Source organism: Mangifera indica, chromosome 18 (genome assembly GCF_011075055.1).
Source record: "Mangifera indica cultivar Alphonso chromosome 18, CATAS_Mindica_2.1, whole genome shotgun sequence".
NCBI classification, from domain to species: Eukaryota; Viridiplantae; Streptophyta; class Magnoliopsida; order Sapindales; family Anacardiaceae; genus Mangifera; species Mangifera indica.
In genome coordinates this window covers 12308808-12324961 of record NC_058154.1, presented here as the reverse complement: position 1 = coordinate 12324961, position 16154 = coordinate 12308808, and the positions used below count along the sequence as shown (strand labels likewise).

The following is a 16154-nucleotide window of genomic DNA, read 5'->3' as shown; positions in this document are numbered from 1 at the left end:
GAGGGAGATAAATCGGATTTTTTTAGACTTATATCATTTTTTAATTGTTTTATCAAATTTTGATTAAAAAATTTAATAAAATAATAATGAGTATAGATTTGGATAATAGACTGAACTAATTTAAAAATATTATTTTATTTATTCGGTCAATTATCCATTATTTATTTTTAATTTCTTATATGAGATCATACTTTCCATTTTTAATTTAATTATATTAAACGTATATATCATTATGTGATTTGATAGTTAAAAATTAAAAATAAAATAATATTTAATTATATAATAACATATTATAATTTATGTACATAATTTTATTGAAATTATTTTTATTCTTAATTGGTCAAATAAAGATTAATTATGTTGCATGTGTCCAAGTATGTGCCTAATTTCTATTATCCTAAGGCTAGAAGACTTATTCTCATCTAAGGTTTATTCTATTCTCAAACTCTAATTTAAAAAGTTTTTAAAAATTTAAATACTTACTCGTGAATTATTTAAGATATCAAAATTCGTTAATTTTAGGAATAAAATCGTCATTTAACTTGTAATATTAAAAATTATAAAAGTTTGATTCTTGGTTTACGATTGTTCCCATTCTAGAGTTTTTCAACTTTTAGAATTCAAATTTCAATTTTGTTTTTTCGAATTTAACTGTTTTACGAGATATGGACTTGTATTTTTCTGATTTTCGAAGGATTTTTCGATTGTTTCCGTTCTAAGATTTTTCAACTTTTAGAATTCGAATTTCAATTCCGTTTTTTCGGATTTCACCGTTTTACGAGATATGGACTCTTATCTTTTAGATTTTTAAAGGATTTTTCGATTGTTGCCATTCTAGGGTATTTCAACTTTTAGAATTCGAATTTCAATTTTGTTTTTTCGAATTTAACCGTTTTACGAGATATAGACTCGTATTTTCCAAATTTTCGAAGGATTTTTCGATAGTTTCCATTCTAGGGTTTTTCAACTTTTAGAATTCGAATTTCAATTTCATTTTTTCAGATTTCACCGTTTTTAGATATATCGACTCGTATTTTTCATATTTTCGAAAGATTTTTCGATTGTTCCCATTTTAGGGTTTTTCAATTTTCAGAATTCAAATTTTAATTCCGTTATCAGGCAGTTAAATCTTGTTTTTTAAGTTTTGTCATTTCCTTTTTGATTATTTGGTATTTTTCATCTTTTTATGTTTTTTTCACGTATACATTTGTTTACATATTTGTTTTTACTCATGTCTAACGAATTTTTTACATTGTCTCAGGATATTTCTCGCAAAAGAAGACGGGTTGACAGCGAGCTGCGAATCCCCGACGAGACCAGACACTTCCGGGCAGAGGCGATATGTCCTCACTTTACATCGAGCGTCGGATGTCCCTCAGCAGGGGTTGGGCTCCGGTGACTGTGGCATCTTTATGTTGCGATTTTTTGAGTGTTTGGCGTTGGCACGGAGCTACGTTTTTCCCCGAGAGTCGTCTACTTCTATGCGTCGACGATTAGCGACGCAGTTGTATTTTCATTGTATCGAGTAGCTCACGGATGTATATTTATCGTTATTCCTATGTTTAGATGTATATATTTATTATATGTTCATATGTGTATGATATACTTTATTTGTGGTTATATATGGATGTGTTGTGTATTTGAGTTCATTTTTTAAATAATCTTGTCATGAAAAAACAATAAAAACGTATAATTACTCAAACATTTACACACTTGAAACAATTAGAGAAAATATAGTAATAATGAAATAAATTAACACTAAATTTATTACATCAAATGACAATACAATTACACGTTTGAAACAATAATAAAAATACATCGGTTACATACACTTGAAGTACAACAATGAAGAATCATATAAAAAACAAAATTGAGTATAAGCATGTCAAGATCTCGTTCCTTTGCCTTTTGTATGTGAACGCTGGGAAAATTCGAAAAAACTGAACTAAACTTCGAATTCTAAAAGTTGAAAAACCCCTAGAATGGCAACAATCGAAAAATCCTTCAGAAATCTGAAAAATACGAGTCGATATCTCGTCAAACGGTGAAATTCGAAAAAACTAAACTAAAATTCGAATTCTAAAAGTTGAAAAACCCTAGAATGGCAACAAACGAAAAATCCTTCAGAAATCTGAAAAATACGAGTCGATATCTCGTAAAACGGTGAAATCCGAAAAAACGAAACTAAAATTCGAATTCTAAAAGTTGAAAAACCCTAGAATGGCAACAAACGAAAAATCCTTCGGAAATCTGAAAAATACGAGTCGATATCTCGTCAAACGGTGAAATTCGAAAAAACTGAACTAAAATTCGAATTCTAAAAGTTGAAAAACCCTAGAATGACAACAATCGAAAAATCCTTCAGAAATCTGAAAAATACGAGTCGATATCTCGTAAAACGGTGAAATCCGAAAAAACGAAACTGAAATTCGAATTCTAAAAGTTGAAAAACCCTAGAATGACAACAAACGGAAAATCCTTCGAAAATCTGAAAAATACGAGTCGATATCTCGTAAAACGGTGAAATCCAAAAAAACGAAACTGAAATTCGAATTCTAAAAGTTGAAAAACCCTAGAATGGCAACAAACAAAAAATCCTTCAGAAATCTGAAAAATACGAGTCGATATCTCGTCAAACGGTGAAATTCGAAAAAACTGAACTAAAATTCGAATTCTAAAAGTTGAAAAACCCTAGAATGGTAACAATCAAAAAATCCTTCAGAAATTTGAAAAATATGAGTCGATATCTCGTAAAACGATGAAATCCGAAAAAACGGAACTGAAATTCGAATTGTAAAAGTTGAAAAACCCTAGAATGACAACAAACGGAAAATCCTTCAGAAATCTCAAAAATACGAGTCGATATATCGTAAAACGGTGAAATTCGAAAAAACAGAACTGAAATTCGAATTCTAAAAGTTGAAAAAATGAAAATGCCTTTACAATGTAAAATATCCAAAAACCCCTCATATTTATCTAAAATTATTTTAACCCCCATAATGAGTGAGGGGAGTTATATAAATGAAGGGAAGGGTAATTTTGACATTTTAGAAAAAGTTTGAAATAAATAAATAAATATCAAAATGCTTTTATAATGTAAAATATCCAAAAACCCCTTATATTTATCTAAAATTACATGAAAACCCCATAGTAAGTGGGAGAGTTATATAAATATGAGGAGAAGGGTAGTTTTGGTATTAAAAAAAGTCATAGGCATTTTTTTTTTGGAACAGTGATTTTGGGCATTTTGGCTTGAAAATAGTGATTTTGGGTATTTTTGCTTAATGGGAGGGCATTTTGGCCATTTTTTAAAATTTCCCTTAAATCCACATTGAGATCTCTCTTCTGTGTTGACATCAAATAATAAATCTCTCTCTTTCTCTCTCTCCTCTGACTTCATACTCAAAGGCCACCTGTACGCTTGACGCACTTCCTTACCTCACACCTTACAACCAGAATCTTGTTTACACAGATGCTCTTTACAACAAGACTTCACATTTTCTCCTCCTTCCTGGTCTAAGTCCAATCCAATCCCCTTCTTATTTGCCGAGTCTTTTGCTTTTCTTTTTAAATTTTCATCTGTCTTCAATCATCTCTGCAATATCCCTTTTATGGACAAACCACTAGGACTTTTCTTTGATACTCTTCTTTCTCGTACTTTCTTCCCTTTCAGTAATAACAACACAAAAAACCCACCACTCTCCTCTACTCCTTCCTCTCGGTTCAACAAGAATTTGGCCATGGATGAACATCCAGATGGGGATTCTCAGAAAAGAGTCGTCAATGAAATGAACTTCTTTGCTGATGATCATAAACAAACGTCTACCTCCTTGCTTGATGTCAAGAAAGAATTAGCCTTCCTTCATGATCGAGATGATGAGCAAGAAATAATCAAACTGGATGTCAATGTAAGTATTTTTCTCTCTAATATCACAAAAAAGGAGACTTTGACAAGTAGGAAAATGTTTTTATTTGTGTAATTAATATTTTCAAAGGGGGAAACTATAAGGATAGTCACGACGAATGATTTTAATGAGAGTTTGTAATCTGTTTCTTTTTATTTGCAGACTGGTTTAAATCTTTCAATCTCGAGCTCAAGCTGTGAGAAGGATCAGGTTCGACTATGATGATCAATATGTTGTTTCTTGAGATTTTCCTGGGTATTGATTTTGTGATGTTAATTTATTATCTTCAAAATTTTCTTCCTGTCACAGATGGCTGTTCTCCGGGCTGACTTGAACAAAATGAATGTGGAAAATCAGCGATTAAAGAGCCAGCTAAATCAAGCCAACAGTGACTACCGTGCTTTACAGATGCACTTGTACACATTTATGCAACGCCAACACATTTTGAAAGCCGCAAACTCACAGACTCCTGAGGTATTTGATTTTAATTACACTATCAATGATTCTGTAAAGCTAGTTTTATGAAGCAAGTTTTGATATGGAGGCTGCTAATTTATTGATTAGATGGCGAAGAGGAATGGAGAAGTCACTGTTGCAAGGCATTTTATGGACCTGGGTCAAGCTGAAAAGGATAATCATGAAGTTGCTCAATCTTCTTCAGAGAATACAAGATCACAGGAGTTTCGTATTTCGCCTGAAAATATCATAGTTGAGTCCATGGAGGCCGGACGGAAGATTACCAACGGTAAAGAAATAGTTGCAGTGGATCGTCTGGATAATAATAACAACAAAGAAGAAAGCTCAGAACGAGCTCATCAATCTGGATGGATTTCGAACAAACTTCCCAAGTTTAATTCTTCAAGAGATGTTGAGCATGCCTCACAGACGATGACCTCCATCATCAGAAAAGCTCGAGTCTCAGTTCGAGCTCGATCAGAAGCGGCCATGGTGCGTATCAAATTAATCATCTAGTTTGACTTTAATTTCAATATGAAAAGTAAAAACAAATGTAAACACTGCACACAATTCTAGGTTAATGCTGCGCCTGCTTTTGTTGAAGTAAATTTCAAGAAAGAGAGAAAAAGGAGACTAAGAACTACACTGTATAAATACTTTTCCAATCTTGTTTTATATTGAGGCTGAAAGGTGAATATCTATGTTAATTACAGATCTCTGATGGCTGCCAATGGAGGAAATATGGGCAGAAAATGGCTAAAGGAAATCCTTGCCCTCGTGCTTACTATCGCTGCACCATGGCCTCCGGTTGCCCAGTTCGCAAACAGGTGCATTCTGCATTCTCGTTAAGACCTAAGAATATGATACAAATTGTACAAACTTATAAATTATTTGTGTTGAAAATAGGTTCAACGGTGTGCGCAAGATCAAAGTGTTCTGATAACGACGTACGAAGGCAATCACAACCACCCACTGCCGCCGGCTGCTGTGTCAATGGCGTCGACTACGTCAGCCGCAGCGTCGATGCTGCTATCGGGATCAATGCCGAGCTCAGATGGGATGATGAGCCCACATTTCAATCTTAAAAATGCACTGCCATTCTCGCCAAGTTTGGCTTCTCTTTCTGCTTCAGCGCCATTTCCGACTGTAACATTAGACCTCACTCATTTCAATCCCACTAATAATAATCCTTCACAGTTTCATCGCCCGCTGACCCAAGTCCATGGCTCTTCTCAAAGCTTGCCTCTCAATGCTGTCGCCATGCCACATGTTCTTGGTCAGGTTAATAATCAGCAAGGCAACTTTTTCGGTCTTCTCAGATCGCTGGGAGTTGAAACTCCTCATTTACCGCAGAGTCAGATGCAGGCCCATGTGGCAAATGACACCATTACAGCGGCAACGGCCGCCATTACTTCGGATCCCAGCTTCGCCGCAGCTCTAGTGGCCGCCATCACATCCATTATCAGCAATTCTCATCAAAACCAGCAGAATGGTAACAACTCCACAACTACAAGAAACAGCAGCGACAGACTCATGAACATCTGAACTTGGAGAACTATATATATATATATATATATATATATATATATATATATATATTCAGGGTTAGTTATTTTCTTTCCCTTTGAGAAAAACTCTCTCTCTTCTTTTTCATACTTCGACTTCGTCAAGGATGATAATTAATGGGCGCAGCTTCATCTTCATGGTTCCTACATATGTAGGAGAGGAAGAGGCAAAAGAGATATAAATAGGATTTATTCTAACACTTTGTTTTGTTCACTGTAGGTTAGAGAAGACATCCTTGTAATTCACCCTGAGCAATGTTATCTCATGTGTACACAATTTTAAGTATTTAATTAAAATATATTATCATGTGATTATATATATATATTATTTTTTAATTTAAAATTATTCAATTACATAATAATATATTCTAAAAAAATTTATACATAGTTTTATTATATATAATATAATATCTTTAAAAGATCGTTTGACTGATTAAAGAGGAGATTTCGTATATAAGAGGATACCTTTTATATGTATATGTTAAGAACTAGTGTGTTTCTTATGCCTTTTAATTAATCTCAAGTACTTAGATTCAAAGAAGCTAAAATCTAGCAATTGTAGATAGTAATTAAAATATAATTAAAGATATGTCCACACTCCTTGACTTGACAAATAGTATCTCAATATATTTAATACTCAATAAAATGATGTGTATTTAATTTTGAGTTTTTAATAAAATATTTAGATAATATATTATTATATAATCATAATAATACATTATTTAAATACTTAATTAAGTACTCAAAATTAAAAGCACATAGCATTGCTCTTTAATAATTTGCACATCAACACTCTTGTTACAAGATCAATTCATAATAGCTATAAAAGAGAGCCAATAAATTTGAAATCATCAACGCACACAAAAAAATTAGAAACTCAATAACATCAATAACATAATAGTTAGCATAGGCTTTTGAAAAGTTAGTGAACCACCTCAAAAACATTTGTTTTTTCACTATTGTCTACTCTAAATTGCACACTACAATTTGGTATACTTCTCATTGGTGTAATTTTTCACGTCAACAACAATGTTAAAAAATATATGTAATTTGAACTACCTTACTTAGTTCTAAGATTTTTAAGACACAATTAGAATCTCCTCTACTGCATAAACAATTGATTTAATACTATAGTTAGCGGTGCATGTAGTGGAACTTAAAGACCAAATATCAAATGCCCTAATTTTTTTAAGCATCAGTGGTGGATATTGTATGTTCTTCTGCGATTAACTCAAGTGGGAAATTAAATTACTTCCATGGAAGTTCATTGTTCAATTAATAAGATAGTTTCAACTGCATGCCGGCCTATTTAAATTAGGGTTTATCTGTCTTACCTTATTCTTAGGACATTGAAGTTGTTTTGTAAGAGAACATGCAAGAAGGGCTTTTCTCAAAAGCTATACCTATACCTATACCTAATCTATGTTATTTGAAATTAACTCAAAGTGCTTAACCAAGTAAACTTGATTTAAAGGTCAAATTTACACAAAGATTAGGCTACTATAATTGTCATTTATGGATAGCTTATATATAGGTAAATGTCTAACTATTATTAACTTATATAAACTAATATTCAATGAATCATTCAATGTAGAAAAAAAATTAAGAGAAATTTTGACTTCTATCAAATCAAGGTTCCTCATAGCATAGATTAGGGTTTATTTGCTTTATATACTTTGATATAATTCTAGGTTGAGTAATTATTTTGTGAATGAGAAATGAAATTTGCACCAAGTTTTGAATACTCAATTAAATACTTAAATAATGTGTTATTAAATGATTGGAGATTATAAGAAATTAGGAGAAATTTTGACTTCTATCAAAATGAAGTTCCTCTTGGTATGGATTAGGGTTTATGTGTGTTTTAATATACTTTGATTTGATTCTAGTTTGAGTAATTATTTTGTGAATGAGAAATGTTAATTGCACTCAATTTTAAGTATTCAATTAGATACTTAAATAATATGTCATCATGTGATTGGAGATTAAGAGAAGTTTTGACTTTTATCAAAATAAAGTTTCTCTTTGTATGGATTAGGGTTTACGTGTTTTTAATATATTTTGATTTCATAATCTGTAAAACTATATGTACATACTTTTGATAAATAATTTGTGTATATAGATGATATGTTATTATATGAATGAATGATTTTTAATTATGAAAAATTAAAATAATTGGCTAAGACAATAGGGGCTTAAGCAAAATTGCCCAAAAAGTTAAAAATTAAGCAAAAATGCACTCTTTAGCTACAATAATCAAAATACCCTTATATATAAACCCAAAAATTTGGCATACTTCTACCCAAATTTCTACTCTGTCACTATTAAAATACTCAAAAATCACGGGTCCCCCACAAAGTGCTATGTTTGTTCATTTTCTTCAAATTTTTGTCGACTTTTTCATGTTTTTTGGTCATAAAAAATGGCAAAAAAGTTTAGTACATCATTTTTATTCTTGTTTAAATCAATTTACTATTAGAATTATTATGATTTCATGAAGATTTTTAACATTGAATGTTTAGAATTTCGATTTTGAATAATGCATAAAATATCTTGGTTCTTGATTATTTTGGTTAAATTTTTTTAAGGTTATTGTATTAAAGGATGTGTAGATTTAATTTGTGTTGAAATTGAAGATTGAAATGATGATTTTTGGTTTAAAAAAAAAGGTTAAATTTAGCTAGAGATCTAACCCAAGGGACAACGGGTTGGAATAACACCACATGGGATGGGAGGAAAATTTAATTTTTGAAACAGTTAGGACCTAGGGGAGAGAGGGGGAACCCATGAGGGGCAAAGGAAAACTATAAGACATGTGTGAGAGTAAAAAATATATAAGGAGGCAAATTGATATTTTTCACTTTTAGGTTTTTTTACATGTAGTTTTTAAATTTCATATCCGTGTTTTCTATTTTAAGGTTTTTCGATATATAGTTTTCGAATTTCAGATCTGTTTATTTATTTTTATGCTTTTTTAGGCCCATTTTACAATGTAATTGTTGAATTTTAGATCAATTTTTCAGTTTTTGTCATATTAAGCTATTTTAACATATAGTTTTTGAATTTTATGTCTGTTTTTCCTATTTAAGGTTCTTCAACATGTAGTGTTTAACATGTGCTTTCTAGGCCCATTTTCTTATTTAATTTTTAAATTTCAGAATGATATTTCTTTTTTTGTTTCTAAGCTATTTTAATATTTAGTTTTTAAAATTCAAAGTCACTTTTTTATTTTTGTCATTCTAAGGTATTTCGATTTGTACTTTTTAGATTTTTAAGCGATTTTTTAGTTTTTGACATTTTAGAGTATTTCAACATATAATTTTTGAATTTCAGTTTTGTTTTTCAATATTTGTCATTTTAAGATTTTCATATGTGTAGTTTTCAAATTTTAATTCAATTTTTTCATTATTAACATTTTAGGGTATTTTCACATGTATCTGTTCCTAAAATTTTATTTAAATCCTTCATACATTGTATAATATCAAAATGCCCCCTATATTTTTTAACATTTTATTTAACCCTTAAATTATTATCAAATATCCAAATGTCTCTTTTACATAACATATAAACTAGATTTAACAAATAAAATTAAGTTTTGAGTTAAGATTCGTATAAATATCTTTTTCTCATGAATTGATTTTTTCGATTCAAATTTAGAAATACGAATTTTTTCCTTCTAAATAAACTTGTAGTAATTGATATTGAATGAAAATAAGAATAACAGTGAATGTTTTAATGATAAGAAAAATATATATAAGCGAGAGATTTATGTAGATGTGGTGAATGATAGTTTTGGTATTTTAAAAAATATTTATAGTATTTTTTCTTAAAAGTTTGAAAAGTGGGCATTTTTGCTTAATAAGGGTTAAAATGGTCAATTATTTTTTTTCTTTTAATTAAAGATAAAGTAACATCCAGTCATATGTGACATATTATTTATATATCTAAAATTTATACCAAAAGTGTATATACATAGTATTACTCTTTGATAATAGGTTGAGTAAATAGTTTGAGAATAAGCAATGTTATGTGTACTCAGTTTAAAATACTCAATTAGATACCAAATAATGTATCATTATATAATTAGATAAACTTTATTATTAATTTAAAATTATCAATCATATAATAATATAATATTTAAATATTCAATTAAATACTTAAAACTGATACGGAGTTTTATATAACTTTCGAAATCATTATACTGCTACTTGCCTCAGTCAACTAGAAATTATATTTAACCTTTGAAATGTTAAGTGGCAAGGGCCCCTGGGCTATGGACATAGAAGAAGGCTGAGTGGACTTCTTTAGCCTAACCTATTAAATTTTAAAACGATAAACTCTTTTGAAAAAAATCTTACCTTCTTCATAGACTATTATTATTATTATTATTATATTATTATTATTATTCCATGTACCTTAGTGATATTTTATCATTTTGAACTTTAGAAAGGAACGTTTTTTCACCTCTCATTCAAATTTTAGTATTAACTTTAATGATGAAAAGGATAAAGGTAATTAACCAAGAAGATTTAAAAATAATTTTTGAAATGTCAACAAGTGAATAAAAAAAGAAGATTGGAAGAAGAAACCGCATAAAAAGAAATTATATAGATGCATATGTATAGTATCAATGTCGATAATTTGTGATGGTGCTTGGTATGATAGTCGAATTGTATATCGTATCGTATCAATTTTTTAAAACTAAAACAATAATACAAAATTTTAATTGACATATTATCAATTTGAAAATATTACAAACATCCTTAAAATTTTAAGGTTGTTCATATACACTCTATTACATCATTATTTTATCTAAAAAGAGTATCAATCTGCATTGTAAAATATACGTCATAACGTATAATATATCTACTATATTGTATTAATTCGATCCATTTTATAATATATTATATCATATTAGAGAATATGAATCATATATTATAAAATATTAAAAACTATAGTGCATACTCTTCTCTTATATTTATTTATTTTTTTTAAATCACTCAAAGTATTTATAAAAAAAAAAAAAAATTGGCATTTAGTGATGGTTGGGAAGAAGTTGATTTAAAGTTGTGAGGTGGGTAAATGTGTAAACACAAATAGACTTGTGGATGATGGGTTTTGACTTGGAAAAAGTAAAGTCAGGAACAATTTGAGTTGTTCAAGTAAGAAGTGGGTGGGTCTCTGAAATTGCTGAATTTTCTAATTGGTTTCAAGTGCTTCGGGAAATTGATTTGAAGATGATTTTCATCTCCCTTGCAATACAAACCAGCATTTCTCTTTTGAATTTGGCGGTTTTTGGGTCAACTTAGTCGTGAGTAAATAGGCAGCAATCAAATTTTTAAGGGAGTTGACTCGAATTAGGAGTGAATACGAACCGAATAATGTTTAAATTCTTTTTTACTCGAATTTGATTTGAATAGAAAATAGTTTGACTTGTCGAATCAAACTTAAAAATGGTTTGAGTTTAATACAAATGAAAATAATTTGACTTAAGTTCGGTTCGAGATCAACTCAAGTTTATAATTCAAATCTGTGATTTAAATTTGTAGTTTGGATTTATTATTCAAATTTGTGACTTATTGACAAAACAACGTTGTTTATTTAATGATAGTAAAACAATATCGTTTTAACAATTGTTTTAACACAATTCAAATCAAGTTATTATCTAAGTTCAAACTAAATTGAGTAATTCACTTTGTTTGCAAGTTAGACTAAGTCCAGACTTTTTTTAGCTCAAATTTGGTTAAGTTTCAAATAAGAGTCAAACATTCTAACTTGAATTCGATTTAAATTTAAATTGGGTCAAACCAAATTTGGCGGAGTTTTGAACATGAGCCAGTTTGATTCAAATCTAAACTTAATTATTTATCGTATTGTTGATCAATCGATTTGACCGTTGGTTAACCAAGACTAATCCTTTCATTGGATCAATATCCAATTCAAATTTGAAAACACCACAAATTAAAAAGCAAGCAACGGAGGAAAACTATAAGTGGGGTGTTCACTTTATTCCAAATGAGGATGAAAGCGGAAAATGGGAAAAAGATGAACTGTGTCTTGTTGAGGCGATAAGGATGTGGCTGGAAAGTTGAGGAGATTCAGTGGCGGCCAGCCTCAGCCAGTGCCGCACCGACTTTGTTCAAAGTATAGATAAACATGTGCATGCATCTGTCTTGATAACACTGATTCAGATGAAACGACGCCACTTTTTCATCCCAAAGAAGGCAAAGCAGCTAAGAATAGAATTTTAATTCTATTTGGTAATGGATAAGATGATGGCTGTTACAAAAAGTAAGCCTCCACAAATGGATCGGAATTGCTTCATCCTTACTCATACTTACTTTAAATTGCACGACTAAATGAACCCATTTTTGTATTTTGAATTTGAATTCGAAATCTTGATGCATGCATGAAACAAGAAGAGAAAGGAAGTATGCTTTCACATTAGAACAAAAGTTTTCGATTTCGAATAGGGAATTGATCTTACAAAGGGATCCAATTTTTCTCTGTTTTGATTGACGATTGAGTTGGTGAATTGTTTAAATAAGTATTAGAATAATATTAGACCATATGAAATTGTAATTTTACAGTACTTGATGCATACTATTTATGAAACAATATGTTAACGTTAGTACGATGGTTTCACTGAATTAACACAATGTAATTTGCTTAATTTAACCCTAGGTCAAAATGGTAAAATGGCACATGATTAAAGTATCATTATCAAAGGGAATTTTCAAGGTAGACCATCCATGCCAGGATTAAGAGATTCATGAGACAAATTCTCATGGCTTTAGATTCTATCCTGAGTAAAACTCGTTTTAATCGTAAGAACAAATTGATTAGATATTTAACTAAGTAAATCATATCAAATTATGATATTGATTGACCCAAAAATAAAAATTTCCAGAGTTAATGTTGAATAAAAATAAAATATGTATTAGACCCAATAAAAAAAATTGAAATTTAAAAGAACTAATGTAAACATTAAAGAATTATATTGATATTTTATATATATAAATTGAAATATTTTCAATGTTAACAAAGGTCATAGATATTTTACATATACTAGATTAAAAATTTTTCAAAATCAAAGGAGTTAAATGACCTTACCTGAACCTACCCCAAAGATTTTATTCAACTATCAGATCAGACTAATCTAATAATTATGATAATACCAACATAACTAAACTTTAATTTAGATTTTTAATTATTTTATGTTGATGTCATTGATATGTCAAATTAGTGTTTTGTTCATGACCAAATTGATTTGAGATTAAATCAAGTAGATCATATCGAATCAAACTCCTTTGGATGGGATCAATCTCCAATTACATACATAATATTACGTATATTTATTTTTATAAATAATTTATGTATATAAATGATATATTATTATATAATAAAATATTATTTTATTTTTAATTTAAAATTATTAATCATATGATAATATATTATCTATATATATTATGTATAAAAAATATATATATATAATTTTGTTGAAAATATATATAAAAACTATATATTATATTTCTTAAGCAACAAGATAAGCGGCTTGCATACGCAATACGCAGAAGAAAGTGTAACGCGATTTCTTACTTCGATTTTTTATTTTCTTTTCACATTCTGTTCACTGCCGCCGCAAAACCAACTTCCTTAATAAAGAATATTCTCTTCATCTTCCGCCATCAACGCAAACTCGCCACGTGCTCACGTGCCGCTTGATTCCTTCCCCAAGTTACCGACCGTCTAAAGGCGGCCACCCACGCGGCTCTTTACACACCTTTTCGCCACGTGGCCTATCTTCCACTATGTTACTTTAAACTATGGAATATTTCTGTTCACTCCCTCAAGGTCTACGTTAAAACAATCACATACCCATAAAAAAAATTTATTAAAAATATTTGTGTAGAATTAGCGTGTTAAGTTATCTCGAGACAATAACGGTCAGAGTAATAGAACATGTAAGAAATCAAAAAGTGTATTAATAATTTAAGAAGTTCATAAGTTATTTAATTAATTTGATCCTAACATCTCTAAATTATTTAGGATCAACTTATAAACTAAATATCTCTCTTGTATTTTATCGATATGAGATTTACTTAAAAATATAACAGTTTACATGTATTATATGTTTGACTTATTAGATTTTTTTTTAAAAATTAATTATGATATGATATGTCGATATTATTATCAACGTAGCTGTCAAAACTAGTAAATTAACTTAATACAATAGTGGTCACAATGTAAAAAAGAAAATTGACAGATTTCATGATAATTATATCTAATCTTTTTTTTGTTATAACTTTCTTTGACTATATATTGATGGCCTTGGGATGATTTTGTTAGTTTCTAAAGTATGTGGGACTTGATGGAAGTTGACAAATGACACATCTCAGGCGCATTTAAATGCTAACTGAATTGCAGGTTCTTCACTTCAAATTCTCTTCGTTGTGTGTTTTCTAATTTATTTTGTCGTTTATGGAGTGGAGGAGAGGGCCCTTGATTGGCCGCGGCTCCACCGCCACGGTGTCGCTGGCAACGGTGGTTCCTTCCGGCGAGGTTATAGCGGTGAAGTCCACGGAGCTTTCAAAATCTGAGTTTTTACAAAGAGAGCAAAAATTCTTGTCCAAAATGAACTCTCCTTACATAGTTAAGTACAGAGGCTTCAATGCGACAGAAGAAATGTACAATCTTTGCATAGATTATGCGCCCGGTGGTTCACTTTTCGATGAAATTCAAAGGCACGGAGGAAGATTAAATGAGCAGAGGATCAAATTCTACACGAGCCAGATCCTCAAAGGCTTGAATTATCTTCACACGAAAGGATTAGTGCATTGTGACATCAAAAGCAAGAATATTTTGATAGGCAAGGATGGTTTTGCAAAGATTGCTGATCTGGGTTGTGCTAAATTCGGGGAAAATTTTGATGACAATGAAGATTTTGCAAGGTCAGAATTTTCCGGTACACCGGTGTTCATGGCGCCGGAGGTGGCAAGGCGAGAGGAACAAGAGTTTGCTGCTGATATATGGGCTGTTGGGTGCACAATTATTGAAATGGCCACTGGCACTAACCCGTGGCCGGAGCTGAGTGACCCGGTTTCCGCCCTTTACCGGATCGGATTCTCCGGCGAGGTACCCGAGACGCCGCGTTGGATTTCGGTGGAGGGGAAAGACTTCTTGAGCAAGTGTTTGAGAAAAGATCCCAATGAAAGATGGACAGCCAAAGAGCTTCTTCAACATCCATTTGTTAGTGAAGTGATTGAGTCCCATAATTGCTTCAATGAAGAAAATATGACTTCTCCCTGCACAGTTCTTGATCATGGCATTTGGGATTCTTCATTGGGCCTGAAAATATCTACATATCAAGTTTGTTCTTTGAATTCGCTAGGTGAGAAGATTCAGAAATTGTTTGGAAGTGCAGCAAATTGGAGGGGGGATGATGAAGATTGGATCACAGTCAGAAGCAATGAGGATCAAGAGTCATCAACTGTAACAAGATCAGATTTTGATTTTGATTTTGATTCTGCAGGAGAAGTTCAAAGTTCAATTTTTTATGCAGATTTGTTGTTGCAATCCTCTTTTGAAAGTGCTACTTCTTGTAAAGATGATTCTGTATTGGAAAATGTATGTTTTGAGACAGATATTAATGAAGATTCATGTTTGCTTCAATCTGAGTTGTATTTTTCTGTAGTATTTTTACTTGAGACTGCAATTTTCTGGTTTGATTTTGGTTTCTTCTCTGTTGCTGTGATGAGTTTGAACTCAACAGAGCCTTCTCACGGACTTTTCAAGTGTGAACAGAGGAGAACTTTTGATTTTGACACCAAGTCCAAGAAAGTCTATGAACATGATCCAAATTAGATGGCTAAAATTGGCCAAGTTAGAAGCAGTCAGAATGGCACTGCCATGACCATGCAAATGCCTAGAGAAGACCGCCATTTGAAAAATGTTAAAGCGCATTGAATTTAAGTATTTAATTTGATATTTTGATTATATATTATTATATAATTGAATATTATTTTATTCGTAATTTAGAATTACAACATCATATAATAACACATAATTTAAGTATTTAATTAGATATTCAAAATTATATATATATATATATATTCACGGAAAGTCTGGCAAATGTATATGGTCTTAAACTTGGATTTCACTTGCATCCAAAACAGATAGTATCTATCCATTGCTTTAGAGTAGCACATCATGAAGGTGGGAGAGTTTG

The 16154-nt window shown here is 30.7% G+C and overlaps 2 protein-coding genes across 2 annotated transcripts; both read left to right on the top strand.

Annotated features, from left to right (window-relative positions):
- Positions 1-3348: 3348 nt before the first annotated feature.
- Positions 3349-5949, top strand: LOC123202355 (probable WRKY transcription factor 31). The gene is made up of 6 exons (XM_044618241.1): positions 3349-3908; positions 4068-4115; positions 4215-4379; positions 4470-4853; positions 5075-5188; positions 5268-5949. Exons 1-6 carry the CDS (start codon positions 3612-3614, stop codon positions 5904-5906), a joined length of 1647 nt encoding a protein of 548 aa, XP_044474176.1. The 5' UTR covers positions 3349-3611; the 3' UTR covers positions 5907-5949.
- Positions 5950-14359: 8410 nt separating this feature from the next.
- LOC123201544 (mitogen-activated protein kinase kinase kinase 18-like) lies at positions 14360-15805 on the top strand. Its single transcript, XM_044617104.1, has one exon. The coding sequence runs from the start codon at positions 14408-14410 to the stop codon at positions 15788-15790; it is 1383 nt and encodes a 460-aa protein (XP_044473039.1). The 5' UTR covers positions 14360-14407; the 3' UTR covers positions 15791-15805.
- Positions 15806-16154: the final 349 nt, after the last annotated feature.

Excerpts from the sequence above, each read along its gene's own strand:
- LOC123202355 (XM_044618241.1), top strand. The coding sequence starts at position 3,612 with ATGGACAAACCACTAGGACTTTTCTTTGATACTCTTCTTTCTCGTACT. Across the intron at positions 4,116-4,214 it reads CAAGCTGTGAGAAGGATCAG|ATGGCTGTTCTCCGGGCTGA; the intron begins GTTCGACTATGA and ends TTCCTGTCACAG. Across the intron at positions 4,854-5,074 it reads CTCGATCAGAAGCGGCCATG|ATCTCTGATGGCTGCCAATG; the intron begins GTGCGTATCAAA and ends TGTTAATTACAG.
- LOC123201544 (XM_044617104.1), top strand. The coding sequence starts at position 14,408 with ATGGAGTGGAGGAGAGGGCCCTTGATTGGCCGCGGCTCCACCGCCACG.